Raw genomic sequence first — 18,184 nt, forward strand, 5'->3', positions numbered from 1 at the left:
ATGTGTGTTGAGGCTCTGGAAAGCCCTGCTTCCTCTCCTCAGTGATCAGTACTGACATATCAGACAATTAGAAGGACATATAGAACAGACTGTGGCTCTGGGGACAACAGGGTGAGCAGGATATCATGCGTTATGTAAGACATCATTCATAGTGAGCTGTGGGATTATTGAGGAAAAAAAAACACACTAAGAGAAGGTTATAGGTTTTCATCAGTTCTCATAACAGCGCAAGTAGGATTCTGTCTTTGCAATGGGTACTTTATACAGATACATGAGTAGCTCTGGTATTAATGTTTATTTGCATTGCTGATTTATTGTTTAGTATAGAAAATGTAAGAAAAACTGTTTAAAAAAAAACAAAAAAACAAACACTATTTGTGATCATATGAAAATACAAAAAAGCATCAAATCCTTAAACCTGAGAAACTGAAGCCAGCAAATGTTTGATAAACTTGCAAATTCAGCAGATAAAAGTCAGAGTGTAAAGCCAGGCTGTAGACATCCTGCTTGTTAACTATCAGAACAGTAAAACACATGAATTCTTTGCTTTCTGTCCTGGAGGAACAATCCAGTCTTTGTGCTTGTTATTGAAAGGATTTATTGTAATTGCTGCTTTATGTTCCTGAGGGAGTCAGTATGTGTTGAAGCCCTCCGCTGCCCCTGAAGAATCAGCTCCGGAGTTAAACGGCTGCCTCAGCACAGCCTCTCCGTGGATCAGTCTTTGGGACAAACTTTAATAACATCCCACACTTCTCAACCTCAGATGTAATATGCCTGCTTTGCTTCTTGCCAGAAGCGCAGAAGAATTAATTGATTAAAACGTAACTCTGCCAAGATCCGCATCGAGGGAAGAGGAACGTCTTCAAAGTCCTACACTGTAATATATTAAAGAGCGACCAGGAGCATCGAGGCCAACTGGAACCAAAAACTGTCTGCTCTGTACTTTAAGTTTTTATTTGTCACATGCTCATACAGTACGGGCAGTGAGGTGGTCCACAAGGCTGTGTGATAACGAGGTGTGATGAGTGGTATTCCTTCAAAATAGAAAAAAAAGAGAAATAATGAGCAATAAGGAGATTGTGAAACTAAAGTGGAGTACACGTGGTGCATGAGTTGCAGTCGTGTGTGTATATTTTAGAGCGTGTGTGCGTACATATATATATATATTTCCATTGAGCTCCGTAGCATAGAGACGAGGTGCTAACATTCGGATTTAGATGTGAGGTCAGAGTTCACAGAACTTCTTCCTGTACTCTGCATCTTTATTTACATCCTACATTTTTGTACGACCTGATCTTTCCACTTCTGTCTAACCTTGTGGAAAAAATCCCAGCGGACAGACTTGTGGTGTTTAGACAGCTGTGAGAAGATCAGATCTGTATATCAGGATCAGGTTTTTGCTTACAGTGTAACTCCAGCCAGCATTGATAGGGACGCGCTCTGTAGTCCTGCTCCAGTCAACCTGTGATCCTCTCTGAGATACGTGCTGTCAGCAGAACACTACAAAGAACACTTTCTCTTGCCGTCCTCAGCCCCTGACAGACTTCATCTGCAGGACACTGTCCAGAGCCTGCTGCACACTGACTGTCCTGCTCACATGTAATGCTATTTTAGAACCTCTGCTCCCTTCGCTGCTCAGCCCTTAATGTCATTTTGGGAAAACACTCTGCATCTGGGACACTTATAAAATAGGTAGCACCAGTAGGGAAGTGGTGTTTACATTTTTTGGATTTTACATGACCTTTGCAGCGTCCTCAGGGCTTTACTGGGAACAAGCTTTGAGAAACAAATTATTTACAGCGCACTCGATGGATCTTTCTTCCTGCCGTTCCAATATGTCTTAAGTGTTCATACAACAGTGTGTCTTCTGCTTTACATTCCAATAAAGTGCACAGCTAAGAAAGGATGGTGGGATATCCCTCTCACACACACACACACACACACACACACACGTTGCACTTTCCTGTACTGAACTGATTGAATATAAACGTGCTGCTGTCTGTCTCATGTGTTTCAGAAAATGCTGGAAGCCGTGGAGCTCAGTAAGACTTTCCAGTGAGGAGGAGCGGAGGGCCCCCAGATACTGATGAAGACTCTTGTTTACGTCCCCGTATTGACACACACTCCTCCTATTGTATGTATTATGTTACTTTTGGCGTTTGTGTGGCTGTTTTTAATACACGGTTAATCTGCAATATCTTCACCGCATCACTGAAGGGCGGGAGTTTCTACTAAAACGATGGTTCACTATTCCAGGGGTGGAATAGAAGAAGGTTGCTTTAGAAGCATAGCTGCGTACCAAATGTATTGTGTTGGTCTTTAATGACATGTACTGTAATGAGGTATTGGGTTGGGGTTGTGTACTTCTGGGATAAACGGTGGGAAGTATGGGCCAGGTGTTCAAATCACAGAGAGATGCTGTAAACGTGATATACTGTAGAAAATACCGATTTCGTATGCAAGACTGTTGATGAAAGTACTTTTCTGCTTGTGTTCTGCTCTTCAGCCACTAAAGTCACTTTGGGTTGGGTTCAATCAGGACTGAGGTTTGGGATGATGCACATTTGAAAGTTTGTCTCCAACAGTTGTAATTACTAAGCCTACAGGACGATGGTTGATGGTGTTTGCACAGTCAACACCCTTCACCAGAGCCTCCATCTAATCACCTTCTGGTTTAACTGATGGTTTAACCACTGATGTTGACAGTCTCTCAGTATTAAAGCTGCGTGAATTTTTATCCTCAGCACTTCAAGCATGGAAGTAAAGAAAGGCCACAAAGATTTAAATGTTAAAAGAAACCAAAACACTAATCGTTAAATGCAATAATGACCGAAGAGAACAGTTCACACAACTGATAGTTTGGTACATTTTCATAGAAAACAAACCAAAGAAAGTTTCATATTTATATGTAGTGTAAACTCTATTCAGCAGGAGCTCATTGGCTGTTAATCTTATAGTTAAGGACATCAAATGCTGCATCCTGTTGATATAAAAAGACAATATAAAATACATTTAAATATGAATCATGGGTAATTTAGCAAGGTCGATTCAAATGTTAAGTGTGAGTTACCACATCGGAAATTCATATAAATTGTGCATTATCTTCAGCTTTGAAGGCTAATCCTGCTAGCTTGCATTCAGCATGCAGCTCCACTCGAGAGTTTCTGTTCAGGGAGTGTGAAGACATCAACATAAATAGACTTCTGACAGCTGGATCACAGCACAATGTCTCGTACTGAACTCAACACCCTGTACTAGAACTGTAACATTTCTTATCTATAATATTATAATAAATAAATACAACATTTACACTTAATGGCAGCAAGGACAACACCGTCAAGCCTGCATGAAACAAATCTGACCTCTGCCCTATCAGGTTACATTCTGTCAGTCATGTGATTATGATCTAATTTAATAACTGATAGGGACGTTTCTGACACGGCAAGGCTCGACAACAGTATCTTGGAAAACCACATAAAATCTGGTGGATCGTTTTTAAAGTTTAAAAAAAAGTTATAATACTATAAATATTGAACTTTCAGTCAGTGTTCAGCTTGATTTAATCTCACAATAAAATGCAAATTCATTTGGCCTTCCTTTCCTTCCAGACACAAGCGATCATAATTGATTTTATTGTACTGTCTTATCGTAGCATGTGACGTGACTGGCGTATTATCTTAAAACCAGTATCAGTTAGTTGCTTCCAGCGTAGAGGACTATGACTTGAAGTTTAAAACCATGCACTCTTCTAACACCCCTGGTGCCTTGAAATGCAATGCAATCTTGTTTTTATATGCTCCTCATACTGTCCTGTAGTATTTACTTTACAAAATGTACTGAAGCTGTAACAGCACATTGGAACCATCCTTGGCTTAAATAAACTCCAAAACAAGGAAATGAAAAGTGTGTCCAGCTGTACCTGTTCTACATTTGCACATATTGGATTTTAGCGCTGGAGGCCTGAAACATGCTCGACACTGAGCTTCCTGTCTGCTGCGATCCCGTCTATGTTCCTGCTGGAAGGTCCACTGTGTTTGTGTGAGGAAATTAAAAGGCAAGTTCATAGAATGATCAACTCCGAACAAACTTGCGGCGTGCCATCTGGTCTGGATGCTTCTGGGTTACTTGAGTAGTGAGGCGGAGAGCTGAGGTTGCCAAACATAGAGAGTAAAGCTCTTCGGTGTCATGCAGCATGTTAATCACCACCGACTGCCTTTCAACACCTTCAGTGACCTGGATCAAACGCTGCCTCCAGTCTCTGACACACATGGCTCCGGATCTTCATCACTAGACCAATTTAGTGATTCAAATCGATTTATGGTAATATTAGATCTATTTACTGCCTGACTGACATTGTAGTGACATAGAATGAGCTCAGTTCTGGGGAGCATTTTAGCATCTTTCAGCTAGTTTTGGTTTCGTAGCCCACAATGTTCAGAGTTAGCGACTGGCTGGTGGAGAATAAATCTGAGTGAAGGACACTAAATATTGACCTTTCATTCATCAGGTTGACACAAGCACAGCCATAGTGTTGGGTTTGCAGCTCGTTTCTGTGGCCCCCAAGTGACCCAAAATTTAAAGGTGGAGTCTTTGCGAACACATACGAGCATGCACAGGACCTGGAATAGAGTTGGTCGACTTTGCAGCCTTTTTGTGTCCAATATACACAACCAGGGCTCCGTACAAACATTTTATTTAGTGCACACTGAGAACAGCAGCGAGCGGACTGAATTAAAAAGTGAATTAGATTAGTATCACTGACTCCACCTTTAAGGAATCAATTTCACACCGCACCACGATGATGAACTACGGAGCAGGTCATGGTAGGAAAAAAAATCCTTTGTGAAAGTCTGTGTGTGGATTAATACATTTGTAGGACTAGAAGATTTTACACACTGGTTTGGTGATCTTCTGCTGAAAGGCTGGAATCTGTAGGAAACACAGTTCTCCTCAAACCTTTTAAAAGCATTAAATGTTCTAGTACTGACACATCCATCTCTTCTTCAGATTTTCACTTAAACATTTGTCTCTGCCGTCCCTGCAGCCAATGCAGCTCTTTCTCAGTTAATGAAAGACATTTTACTTCAGTCATGGACAATAAATGCAGCACAGGAGAATCATTTGTCTAAAGCAGTTTCAGAAAACATTCAACAAGAAAGACTCACGAGACCACAAATATGAGACAGTATTCCACGTTTTATTTTTTTGGATATTACCATAGCTATATGTAACGTCTGACAACAGGTATCAACTACAGAATAATACACTGAATAGTTCTGTCAGTTCCAGCTCGTCTTTTTTTTTTTTTTTTTTCTCTCCCCTCTTTCTTCTTCTTCTGTTGCTTTTTGGTCCAGTAACATTTCTGCTCCTGATTCTCTCTTCTCTCAGTGTCATTGAATGTCAAACATTGAAACACATGCACGTCATTCACCTGGATACAGCTGAGTAAGACAACAGTCAAAAGAGACCTGACAGTATGAATAGAATCGTGTCGTTTTTCTCACACGGCTTTATTTTTAGCTGAGACACCCATACAGTATTACTACAGTAATTATCATAAGGCTAGATTATTGTACAGCTATGCACCAAAAGGTTCACTCCGCTGTTCTAGATGAAGAGAAAGAGCACCATATTTACAAATCTATTTACATTTCGTTAAAAAAAAAAGAAAAAAAAAAAGACAGCTCAGACAACAACCAAAGAGGAAAAAAAAAATATTTAAAACGTTCCTTTTTTTTTCTTTTGAGTCTAAAGCAGCCACTGTGAGGCTGCACAAGTTTGGAATTTAAAAAACGAAACTAATGAAAAATGTTTCTGTACAGATAGCTGCAACACACGGTATAGCTTATTGCCAATGCCCTTAAAGAATTTCCCCATTTCCCCCGTGCCTCCCTCGCATTTGTTCATCTCTTGGCCAGCTCATTTAAAGCTGCAAGTCACCAACGTTTCTCTCCTGTACTGGAGATTTCCTACTGATTCAACTGGAGCACACATTCCTCACCAATGGAACCTTATGCAGACCCCCGTCACTTTAAAAAAAAGGAGAAAAAAAAATAACATTTTCAAACAGCAGATTGCTCAAAAAATGTACAAGTTTTAAAAAATAAACTTTTACTTTTCATCACACTGTATGTACACACTCAACTAACACTGCACCCTCATGTACAGTAAGCTTTGGGGAACCACTGGATATTGGTAGCTGGAAACAACAAATGTTCTCTATCAGCAAACAACACAAAGTCATGTGAATAAAAAAATAACACCTCATTTTTAAATATGTGGTCAGCAGTAACCTTTCCAAACATGGTGAGCACCATCTTGCTACAGAATCAATACAGTGCTGCACTCACATGCGCTTTGACAAACCGCCAGGTTTTCTCTTCCTCATTTAGAATCTAAGAGTGCTGCCTCTATAAAGAGATTTAAAGGGTTATGACCAGCAGTTTGCACGGAGCTCAATTCACCCATAAATGATTCTCAAAAACAACAGAAACAGATTGTCTGAGTGCAACATGGAGTCAAAATTCAAACATCTTCGCTTTTCTTCACTGACAGAAGCAATCAGACAAGATGCACTGAATGGATTCATATTAATGGATCCACCTTCTAACCCAGTGATCTCATCGCTGGCTAACATTCAGAGATGACCAGAGGTCAGAGGTGAGGGAGGGCCGTCATTTGAAGGAGTGTTGGACTGTGGTTAACAAGGAGATGCACTTGTCAGCTGCCTGTGACACTCACTGAAACTAGTCTGACACTTCTGTTTGTCCTCTCAGCCACGACATCTGGAGAAATAAGTTGTCATGTGATCAGAATGAAGTCGTCATGTTAAGAAAAAAGTCAATAACATAAAAATAAAGTTGTAATTTTACAAGCAAAAGGGTAAAAATGTTAAAATGAAGTTATGTTAGGATAAAAATATAAATAAACTTTATAAAAAAGGTTTTATAAAAAACTGTAATGTCAAGAATAAACTCACAATTTTCTAAAGTAAAAGGTAATAAATAAGTTCTAATCTTAGAAGAGGTGATTACAAAACTAAGTTTGAATTCTTAATAAAAAAAAGCTGTACTTATTTCAGTTTTAATGTTGGAAGAAATCCACAGGGTATCCGCAGGACTGAAATGACGTGTCAGCCTTCTTTAAAGTGGCTTTTAATACTTGTTCAAGTCTGCAATAATCAGTAACGTCACTCACAAAGACTGCATGGGCCTTCAGCTAAAACTGTCTGGATAATGTTCAGTTCAGTGCAGCGTCGCATATAACTTGATTTAATCCCTGACTGATGGTCAAACCAGTACAACATACAGACCTACAGTTATGTATGAAGTGCAGTAATTTATTGGCATTTCCATAAGATAAGATAATTCTTTATTGATCCCCATAGGGGAAATGTGGGATTTTTTTTTTATTGTAATTACCAATAATTCCAAGTTAGACGATCTGGACCCACATAAGTTCATTTAATTTCTGTGTGATGATCACGCAGCTGCTGTAGCAGCTGTAATGACTAAGTGTGAAAAAGGTGTGGACCTCACCCTGCAGCACAATCCTCCATCACAACAGTCCCACTTTGAGTTCAGAGGTGGAGAACATCTTGTGACAGCTGCAATCAAACACCAAGCAACCTTTTATTACCGCCTATAGCACCCAAGATTTAACTGTGGTGATTGAAATGCAAGATTTTTATTAGCCTCTAAAAGGACTGAATACAGTGTATTAAAGTCAAGTCAAGACCTGCAGATTTCCTGCATGTGGACTATAAATATTCTTTTTTCACTGGATGATCCTTCCAGCAGTTGACACGGCTGCTTAACCAGCTCCTGTCTGTGTTTAGTGAATATTTAATGACATTGCTGTGGATTATTGTTTTGAACATGTGGAAATGAGAAACAAAAACATCATATAAATGTTACGAAATCCACTTGGTTAATAACCCTGGGCCAAATCATCTCCACTGCTTTGAACTGACACTTTACTGTAAACCAGCTACTACATTGTGTTGTAATGAACCCTGCAGACACCTGTTTGACAATATTATCACAATATCCTTATGATTAAATGTGCACTTCATCTTTTCCAAAATATGACTTCATTTTCAAAACATGACTTTCTCATTCAATTACATCATGACGTACTTCTCAGAATGCTCTCTGCTGTGGCCCTGATACTCCGTCTGTCTGGACTCTGCTTTCCTTTAGTTCAAACCTTCCTTGTTTGAATATGCTTTAAAACCATCAGATTCTAATTAAGAATGTAAAAATGCGGTTGGGAAACAAAAAACAAAGACAAAATGAAAATAGATGTTAAAAACAACCAACAATAGGCAGCAGAAATACATCCAGTAAGCAGAGCACAGAGTAAACTCAGTGACAGGAAGCTGGTGATGTGAGCTCAGCCACCTGCCACAGCAAACACCAGACAAAGAGGTGGAAAAAAAAACAAAAAACGGAGTAGAGTTCAAATGAATAATGGAGAGAATCATACACAAGCTTGAGAGAAAAGATGGAGAAGTGTGAGAGCTGTGTGGAGGTGGTGGAGGTGGGCTCCGAGAGCTTCAGATGACCTGGCAGCAGCTGGCTGGAGCTGAGGTACAGAGCAGGCCATCCCTGGAGCCCCCGCCCCGCTGGATGTTCACCGAGATGGTCTTCTCACACAGAGGTAGTTGGAGCACGCCGTTTTTCAGTGCACTCAGGTTGCTGTGAGCGTCCCTGCTGCCCGGCCCTGCGTGCAGGCCCGGGGCCCCGTGCGGTGCAGTTTTGCGGTGGTGGTGCTGCGCGGTGTGGGTGCGAGTCAGGCCGGTGGCGGTGGTGGGGAGGGTGATGGTGTCCAGGCTCCCGGTGGAGCCGATGCACATCCTCCAGGCCGATTTCTCCTGGATTTTTACGCTCCCTCCTGAGAGGCTGCCAGGGTCTATGATGAACTTCCCCCCGCCCCCTCCGCCCCCTCCCCGGCTGCCACGCCCCCCACGGTGCTGCTGCAGCTGCGAGCTGAGGCACAGGCTCATCAGCTTCAGACTCTCCACCAGCTCGGTGCTGCGGCTCGCCGTGCGGGAGGACCGGGACAGAGAGCCGAGGGACGGGTTGGTAGTGCTACTGTTGTTACAACAACTGGAGGGGTTGTCTTGTCCTTTACTACCCCCTCCTCCTCCCCCACTCCCCCCTCCGCCGCCACCACCCTCTCCTCCTCCGTTACCTCCCGCTCCAGGAGGACTCCCTCTGTCTGGACCAGAGGAGCCTCCTCCCTCTGCTGGGGGTTTCCCCTGCCCTGAGCTGCTGCCTCCCCCGTTCCCCCCCTCACTGCCTGGGGGTCCCTCGCTGCTGTCCCTCCTGTTCCAGCCATAGCTGAAGCCCGAGTCTTTATCCAGACGCCTCCGGTGGCTCTCTGAGTCGTCGTCGCTGGTCTCAGAGCTGGAACATGACGACCCCCTTCCCTGGCTCTTGCGTCGGTGGTAGCGCTTCTGCGTGGACCCTGGCGATGACGAGGATCCAGCCCCGGAGCTCAGGTTGCCCGCGTTTCCAGCCATGTTCATCTTGAGGCGGCTGAGTTTTGGCGGCAGGCCTTCATCCATGTCGAAGTCGTCGTCCGACTCCCCCTCCTCTTCGAAGATCTGGTTGAGGACCGGGGCGCTCTTCCTGGAGGTGAGGCGGTTGGTGATGGAGGGGGGCTTGCGCCGCAGGATCACCTGGGTCGGGAGGGGAGACGGGTCCTGCTCTTCCTCCTCCTCTTCATCCTCCTCCACCCTGACAAACAATCAGACATGAAGGATTTCACTCTATTTATCAGATCAGCGCGAGATCACAAAGCAACAACAGAGAACTCTGATTCCAAGCAGAGCAGCAACTGATGATTACATTCATTTTTAATTATTATTCTGCTATCATCTTAATAAATCTATTGATATTTTGGTCGATACAGTGTCAGACAACCCTGAAATGTGACCACCACAGCTTCTAAGCACCTAAGGTGATCTCTTCAAATCTTTCATTTTGTCTGCGTAACAGAAAAACCCCAAACATTCAGTTTCATGTGACATTTCAAAGAGGAAAAAAGGCTTTTCTTTACATTTGGGAAGTTGGAACCAGAAAACTGTCTCATGTCTTATTGTTCAAGATGACCAAAATAGTACTGTTTGGACCATAAATCTATCAGACCTGAATAGGCAGGTTCGCTGCTTGGCTGCTGTTGAGGTGGAAGGAGTGGGGGCCCGGATAGTCCCAGAACCAGAGCCAGGAGCAGGACCTGAGGCGGCAGCACAGGCTCCCTGGAACAAGAACACAAGGAAAGAGCAGCCAGATGAATTACACAGTGCATTAACACAGGAGGGAAGCATCCAGTAGTGAGGGCAGTCATCTGTATTCTCACATCGTCTTATTGTCAGACAGACAATCACCTCCACACTGTCTGGTTCAACACAACTGAACTCATAAAATAGTCACTCTTATTTACACACGGTTCTGCTATAAACCAAAATACATGTTTGTTAGCAGGCTGCAAGGTGGCGCAGTTGGTAGCACTGTTGCCTCGCAGCAAGAAGGTCGCTGGTTTGCGTCCCGGTGAGAACACCCGGGATCTTTCTACGTGGAGTTTGCATGTTCTCCCCGTGCAGCGTGGGTTCTCTCTGGGTTCTCCGGCTTCCTCCCACACAGTCCAAAAACATGTTGAGGTTAATTGGTGATTCTAAATTGTCCGTAGGTGTGAATGTGAGTGTGCTTGGTTGTCTGTCTCTAAGTGTAGCCCTGTGATAGACTGGTGACCTGTCCAGGGTGTCCCCTGCCTTCGCCCTAAGTCAGCTGGGATAGACTCCAGCCCCCCACGACCCTAGTGAGGATTAAGCGGTGTATAGATAATGGATGGATGAATGTTTGTTAGCAGCAGCTGTGCTGTGAAAGCACCGATACTGACTTTTAAAAAGAGTGATGACAAAATCAACCCATCAGATGTGTGAGTCTCTTAGGAGAAACATCATTTCATTCTGAGGTGTTATGTTATACCTTTTGCAGCTCAAAGTAGGAAGTTGACTGTATGTCTCCATTATTTGTGTGTAAAGGCGAGAGTATGCCTGAACCAAAGTGTTTGTCAGATGGTCAAACATCTTCCATCGAACAATTTCACCATGTGTTCTGATAAATGTGATGAAGATGAGCAGACCTGTGCTGTTGGTCCCGGAGAGTCGGTCACCGTGGTTTCTTCCCGACGGCCCAGCTCCATCAGGCCTTTGGAGCGATGTCCGTTTAGCAGGTTTTCTGCACTGCGAGCGGGGGACTGAGGGCCTCCAGCATGGGAGATGGACGAAGCTGCCAAACTGTCCTCGATGTCCTGGTGCATGTCCACTCTGGTGGGCCAAGACTGCCTGCAGGGTTAGGACAGAGATAAAATAAGACTGAGGCAACTGACTTCTGAGTTTAATTTAACTGTGGCTTGCACAGTAATCAGCCAGTAAAAAACTTCTCTAAATATTATACAGAGCAGATTTTTCAGACAAATATAGACAATGTGGACTGGAGCAGAGAACAGCGGGAGGGACAACTTCAAAGACACACCAAAACTTAAAGATGCTGTAGAAATACGCTGTTCCAATGAAAGACGTAAATGTTATTATATGGCCAAAGAAAGTATTGGATAATGATTTATTAGTCGGGGATAATTTAACTGGACATCTATGACACGGGTGTTTGCCGTTCTCAATTAATGCATTGATATTAAACTCTCAGTAAAGACAGCCACAGCTGAACCTCAGCTGAAATGTCCGTTCCAATGGCAGGCTTTCTTGGTTGAGCCGTCAAAGTTTTTGTGACTAACAGATACCGATATCCAAACTGCTAGAAAGAGCATCAATTGGTCCTGTGTCATCAGGAGAACCACACAAGGCTGTGTCTTCAGCTTTGATGTGGAAAGAGATGCAAAGTCTCCCAATGACAAAGGAAGACATAACATACACATTTAAAAGGAAAGACCCTAAAATCCAGCCTTACTAGTTATTTGTGCCTGGAGAAATGATCATCAGTAGCTTAGGAGAACTCTCTGCCAGTAAGATAAGAGGCAAACCAGTTAAAACCAGTTCCACACAGTCCAACATGAACCTACAAGAATTTAGTGCTCACCTACATTAAAAGCAGAACTTCGATCAACTACTATGCAACTATACAGAGGGCTCATGAACCATATTTAATGTATTTTGTAAGAAAGAGAGATTAAAATTAACTGCAGGTGTAACTTAATGACTGACATTTAGTCAGTCAGTATTCCCTAATGGAAATCAGGACTCTTCTAATCAGCCTGATTGCAGGTCATTTATGTCCGTGCAGTGCTTTATTCACTGTTTGTCATCATCTAATAGCGTTGCTGCACAGACGCCACACTGTGTATCTCGTCATTGTTCGCTAAACCACAGCTCCTTTATTCAGTGACATAATGAATAATGCACCGATTAAAGAGTCTGCTCGAACCTGGAAGAAAGGAAGAACAGAGTTTGTAAAGTTGCTTAGTCAGCACGCAGGGCATCAGAGCTGTGAATGTCAGCCAGTGTAAAAGCTGAATAACACTACATTTGGACTAATGTTGGATATAACATTATTCTATTTGTACAATAACAGGAGCATTCCTCTGAATTACACAGAGAATATTCTACAAAGTGTGTCAGTACATAGAACAATTATCACCATTCATTATGTAACCACATATAGAGTACATCCAATACTGAAACTGAAAATGTCTCTATTTACAATATAATCAAAGCCATGCGTTTCCAACCTCTGATTTCACAGTAACTGCACATCATTTTACTCGATTAAATTAACTCCTTAGCATCCAGGTCTTTCGAGATGACTTTTGATGTGTTTAGTCAGCTACATGTTCATTCAATCAATCTGTGAAATGACCAATCAATTTAAATACTTGTTTTATCTGTACAAACCACAGGACGTCATATGGACAAGCATAGTTTCAATTCCTGTTCATTTTAAACCCGGGCGGCTTAAAAGGTACCAAGGAACTGATTGTTCTGCTTTGGTTTTGTAATTAAGAGAGAGGTGGGTCAGTGATGGGATAAATTAGAATCCAATCCAAGAGAACACCTTTGGGATATTTGGAGAAAAAAAAAAGAAAGGCAGAGCAATAAAACCCCTGAAGTAATGAGCAGCTCAAAAAATTAATAGCAGAACATCACTTCAGAAATGTGGCAGTCTCTGTGTCAAGGAGCATTTCTCTCAATTTGCTTCTTTCATCAAACATTAAGATTAAAAAACAGATTTTAATCAGTGCAATGAAATATATTGACTTTTGTTCCTAAAGTGGGGCCTGTATGTTTATAAAGTAAATGTAAACTTAAATTGAAAACACTGCACTCTACTGTTCTACCATATAGAAGTGATGAAGTTATTGTAATATCTTACTGTTTTGAACCATTTCACAATAAAGTGAGATTGCACTGATTTGCACTTACTTCTGTTGTATACTGTAAAAGTATTTGGATTTTTAGGACCTATCAACATTTCAAAGTTTAAGCTTAGTTCCATTTTTTTTCACATAAACATAAAAGGTTAACTTTGCTAAATAAGGATCTCTGAAATTTGGTTTAAAAAAATGTGGCCAGCATGTATAGTGAACAGGACATTTTACAGTTATTTATGGCAGCACTGATCTACTGTATCTGCATCAAGGTACCAATACAGGTTACTGTCCAGACAGACTCAGTGGTTGTTTGAACCTAAACATACTGTACTTCTTAGTACACCCGCACATATCTTGTGTGAACTTAGGCTGTCTCAGTGTTTCCTGCCTCTTCACATAATCCCAGACCATTATGTTGAGATCAGGGTGTTTCTGGAGGCTATACCATCTGTTGCTTCAACTTTAGTTACACATTTAAATGTAACTGGTACACAAAGCTTGTAGCTCTTGACTATCTTAAGTGGGAGTAATTTGCTCTGAATTCTATGAAAATTTCTTCAAACTAAAAAACAGGGCAGACCAAACAACAGCATGACTTCCTCAGTCTCCTGTACTCCAGCAGAAAGCTTCCTGGAAATGTATCAGTTGCAGTGTTATTTTACTGGTTGATTTTAGCAAAGAATACACACACTCTCATTTCTGATGGCTCAATCCAAAATATTATCAACAAACCTACAAATTATGAGCCATGTTTACTTCTTTTAGTCAGTTTGTGCTGCAAAGTATTACCATGGAAACATTGGTTAGTTCTACATCTTCGGTATGATTGGGCTTGTTATCCTGCTGCAGAATGAATTCAGAACCAGTGACGTCTCCCTGATAGCACCATGGAATGCATAAGAACTAAAACTTAGTAAGTTCCTAAACGTCTGCCATAGTACTGCATGCTAAATGCCAGTTATATATACACATTTATATCAGTTCATATTATTATCACACCGAATAACTCAAAATGATGCACACTACTTTTCCAGACAGGTGAAGACATTTAGTTGTGCCACTCCTGCACTTCAGGACCTGCTTCTATCTGTATTATGTTACCTTTTAGTTAAACAATGTATTTGATGAGTTCCTTCCCAACTTTGGATTGTTGGTTCTCTGTTCTCTGGTTAAAATTTGTAAAGTCTTCACCTCACTATGTGAAGTACTGTGAGATGACATCTGTTATGAATTGGTGCTATATAAATAAAACTGAATTGAAAAACAAAAAAAAATGAATAGAGTGAAAACAAACAATTGTACAGCCAGATGAACCTTTTCCTGAAGGGTTTGTGTTGAAGGGAAAGAGCTGAAACAAACAGTGAGGCTGAGCGGTCCCCTGACAGAGCACTTATGAGTCAGAAAACAATTAATCCCATGAGAGGCATCGCTGTTCGCTCAACACACATGACTGCACTCACTGACTTGAAATCTCATTTGCATGAGAAGCACATCTTGTGCACACAAACACAGACAGATCTAAGACAACATCAACACTGAAGTGTATACATCTGAAAAGGTTGCTTGCTGGTAAAAACAATTTGTGTTTTTAGGTCATTCCTGAACTTTTCCGTTTGCAATGAAATGTCAAGACAATAAGTAATTGCTGCGTCCTTTATCATTTCTTCTCTTCCAGTCAGCAAAAAAACAACAGTGTGCATCCAGAAATCATCTGACTGACAGACGGGTCACACAGAGCAGGTTACACCTCTGTTCTGTTGCCTCCCACTCTCCATTATCACTGATGCTGTGCTTTAAAGCAGACTTGTTTTCAGTGACTCTTATCTCTTGTTGCTGCTGTCATTCAACTAAAGCAGAGCAGTGACTTGATAGCAGCTCCTCAGAGCTGGAATCTCTGAGCTGCTTTAATGAGACAAATAAATACAAATACAGAACCACGATAACACTTGTAGTGTGCAATTGCTTATATTAAAATGGACGGTTCACAGGGAACAGAGAGCTGAATTAGAGGTACACAGCACAAGTTCATGTCTGATCACTTGAGATAGGACAGATCTTTGGTGAAAAATGACAGATTTTACTTTTATAACCTATTTATTGAATGGTGGTGATTTTGCCAGGACATCCTCCTGGCAAAATCACCACTTATGTGTCCCATTCATTCATTGATCTCGTGGAGCCTGGTGCTGGACGTGAATCACTTTCAAGGCCGCGCTCTTGCAAGTAATTAATTTCGTATGAACCCCTCAAAGAGTAGATACTAAGCACGACAGTTATCTGTAGTTCAGCTCTTTTACAGTTACTTGTTTGCTATATGAAATGTCAACAAGTAACACACAATGAGTGTCTACCAGGAAAACCCCAGACCTTGTCAATCAACTCACCTCATCAGGACTGCTTCATGAACTTTGGAGGACCAGGATACAGTTATTCCACAAGGTATGAAATGTCAAAAATAAATGAAAAATGTCCAAAACAGCCTCTCAGTGAGCAAGGTTGCATTTTCAAAGGTTTCTAAATGAGTATTTTTGCTTTAATATCACAGATTCAATCATCTGTCAAAATAGTTGCAGATGATCTTTTGTCTGGAACAAAACCATGAGCAGGTCATCTGTGTCAGCTCAACAGAAGATGTGTTTGAAGATGTGGTCCATGCACTACTACCTCATTGGATAGTTGACTGTGAAGAGCCACACAGGAAATGATGGCTGGAAGAGAGGGGTGTGACATCATGTGCTGCAACCAATCAGCTATCAGGGTGCTCCTGCAGCTGGAACTTCTGATTGATATTTAGGTTTTGAGGATATGTGGGTGCTACTGTGCTGCCTGTGTGTCTGGCAGCAGAGCAGCTCCTGGTATGTGACTCAATCTGAGCCAATTAACAGAGGTCTCCTTCAAACATATTAGTCACTGTCTTTTGTGCAACAGGTCAGATTCATTTCACAATAGCTCAGCACCAAGAGGAAAGGGCTGAGGCAGTGTAATGGAGCAGATGGTCATAATTGTAGCAGTCTGAGTGACATCTGATTTCACACAGTGATTCAGGTACACACCATACGGACATCAGACACTGTTTGTGCATGTCACTGTTGCTATGTACAAAAAGCTGGCAAATGTGATGACTCATGTTTTCCCCTTATATTTTGTCTTATGTTAGATGGCTTCAGTCAGCTGTGATCCCTCAAATTCTTCACGTCACACCTGTATGACCCAAATCTATGTAATCTAATTTTAACCTCAGTTCCCAGTAGGCATTTATGAGAAGACAGTAGCTGGAAAATGTTTTTAAAGCAGTTCTCAGACTTGGAAGACCCTCTGCAGAACAGTAAAAGGAATGTGGACAGAGTTGTGCCAATGTTTCACAACCACAGCTGTCTTGCTGAAGCCTCCTCACTCCTCTCTTCCTTATTTGTTCCTCTGCTCTGTTGCTCTTCCTTTTATAACCAGTGGAACAATGTTGGCAAGGAAGCAAATCAGAAATCCTTGGACAGCCAAGAGATAAACAAGGATATGTTTTCTTAGTTTTTACCAATATGATGACTGACGGATCCAGCATCCCTCATCTGTTACGTATCCTCTAAATATCTCACCGGAGAATTTAATACATTTAAGACATTACAGTCAGTTAGATTAACGATGGAAAATGAGAATCAAAAATAGACTACGGCTGAGATTCAAAACATTGTGAACAATCTGTTAATAGTTCAGATTATTTCCTCCGCTCTGTCTCCCCTGAGTCCAGCAGGTGGAGGCTCAGTGAACCCAGAAATGGAAGTGAAACCTTTGGAGACCTAACCCAGTCTTAAGTAACTGTGGCTGAGCCCTGCAAAGTGGAGCCAGTCAGGCTGCAGTCTGAGGCAGTGGAGCGAGATAGGTCAATTACCCTCTTCTGGGCTCATACTATGACTCAAATACTCATTATGACAACAAGCAGTGATATTTCGTTACTCACACTCTTCACTAGTTTACTAAAAAAGAAAAAAAAAAAGAAAAATCAGATTTCCTGCCAAAAGGCTGATGGTTTTGCTCTTATTGCTCAGAGTGTTTTTGTGGCACGGTCGTCTGACTCACCGGATGTAGGATGTGGGTATAAGCCACTGTCAGCTTTGTCCTTTCTTTCACTTTATGTGTGTGACTGTTTTCTTCACAATGGTAAACAACAACACTAACAACAACAACAACAACAACCTCCGAGCAGCGACCTACCACAATAAAAATTTCACCCTTTGGCGAGGATTTGGATGGTGCAGAAAGGCAGCCCTGCTAGTTTTTTGCGGTGGATTTTCCATTTTAATGACATCACTTGTCATCCAGCATGCAAATATTTGACCACAACTATTCTCTCATTACTATTTAATGGAGCACATCCTTCGCTTTGCCCTGCCTAAGATGACTGTGATTGGTTTAAAGAAATAAAAACAAGCCAGAGCATGTTTTTCCCCCATGGCAGAATCATGTTCTACATAATGGGCTGAAGGCATGCTGGTGTTCTTTACCTGAAGTGTGCCTTGATGTTGCTGGGGCTGGAGGATCGGGTCTGGACCTCCTTCTCCTGCTTCTCCCTCAAGATCCTTTCTGCTAGCAGGTAGTATGTGGCTGTGATGTGGTTGTATTTGTTGGTCTCCAGGGCTCTGAAACAAGAAACTGAACATTAGGAACATGTAAAAATGGAAATAAGGGGCACCGCTATAGCTCACCTGGTTGAGCTGGCGTCCCATGTACAGGGGCTAAAGTCCCCAACGCAGTGGTAGTGAGTTCGAATGTGGCTCATGAGACTTTGCTGCATGTTTGC

General features: G+C 41.9%; 2 protein-coding genes across 4 annotated transcripts in view; one reads left to right on the forward strand and one right to left on the reverse strand.

The window, feature by feature from the left end:
* The window catches only part of ano10a (anoctamin 10a), a 35,346-nt gene extending 31,443 nt beyond the window's left edge, over positions 1 to 3,903 (forward strand). For all 3 annotated transcript variants that reach the window (XM_008286196.1, XM_008286195.1, XM_008286197.1), the window contains one exon: positions 2,018 to 3,903. In XM_008286196.1, the coding sequence (XP_008284418.1) occupies positions 2,018 to 2,087 (70 nt within the window). In that variant the 3' untranslated portion in view covers positions 2,088 to 3,903. The remainder of the gene's footprint in view (positions 1 to 2,017) is intronic.
* A 1,273-nt stretch (positions 3,904 to 5,176) lies between these two features.
* The window catches only part of snrka (SNF related kinase a), a 66,484-nt gene continuing 53,476 nt past the window's right edge, over positions 5,177 to 18,184 (reverse strand). Inside the window, exons 5-8 of the mRNA XM_008286198.1 lie at positions 17,889 to 18,023; positions 11,152 to 11,353; positions 10,155 to 10,264; positions 5,177 to 9,743 (exon numbers count right to left, since the gene is read on the reverse strand). Coding sequence (XP_008284420.1) covers positions 8,558 to 9,743; positions 10,155 to 10,264; positions 11,152 to 11,353; positions 17,889 to 18,023 — 1,633 coding nt within the window. The 3' untranslated portion in view covers positions 5,177 to 8,557. The remainder of the gene's footprint in view (positions 9,744 to 10,154; positions 10,265 to 11,151; positions 11,354 to 17,888; positions 18,024 to 18,184) is intronic.

The sequence above is a fragment of the Stegastes partitus genome, unplaced genomic scaffold (assembly GCF_000690725.1).
Source record: "Stegastes partitus isolate 25-593 unplaced genomic scaffold, Stegastes_partitus-1.0.2 Scaffold441, whole genome shotgun sequence".
In the NCBI taxonomy this organism is placed as follows: domain Eukaryota; kingdom Metazoa; phylum Chordata; class Actinopteri; family Pomacentridae; genus Stegastes; species Stegastes partitus.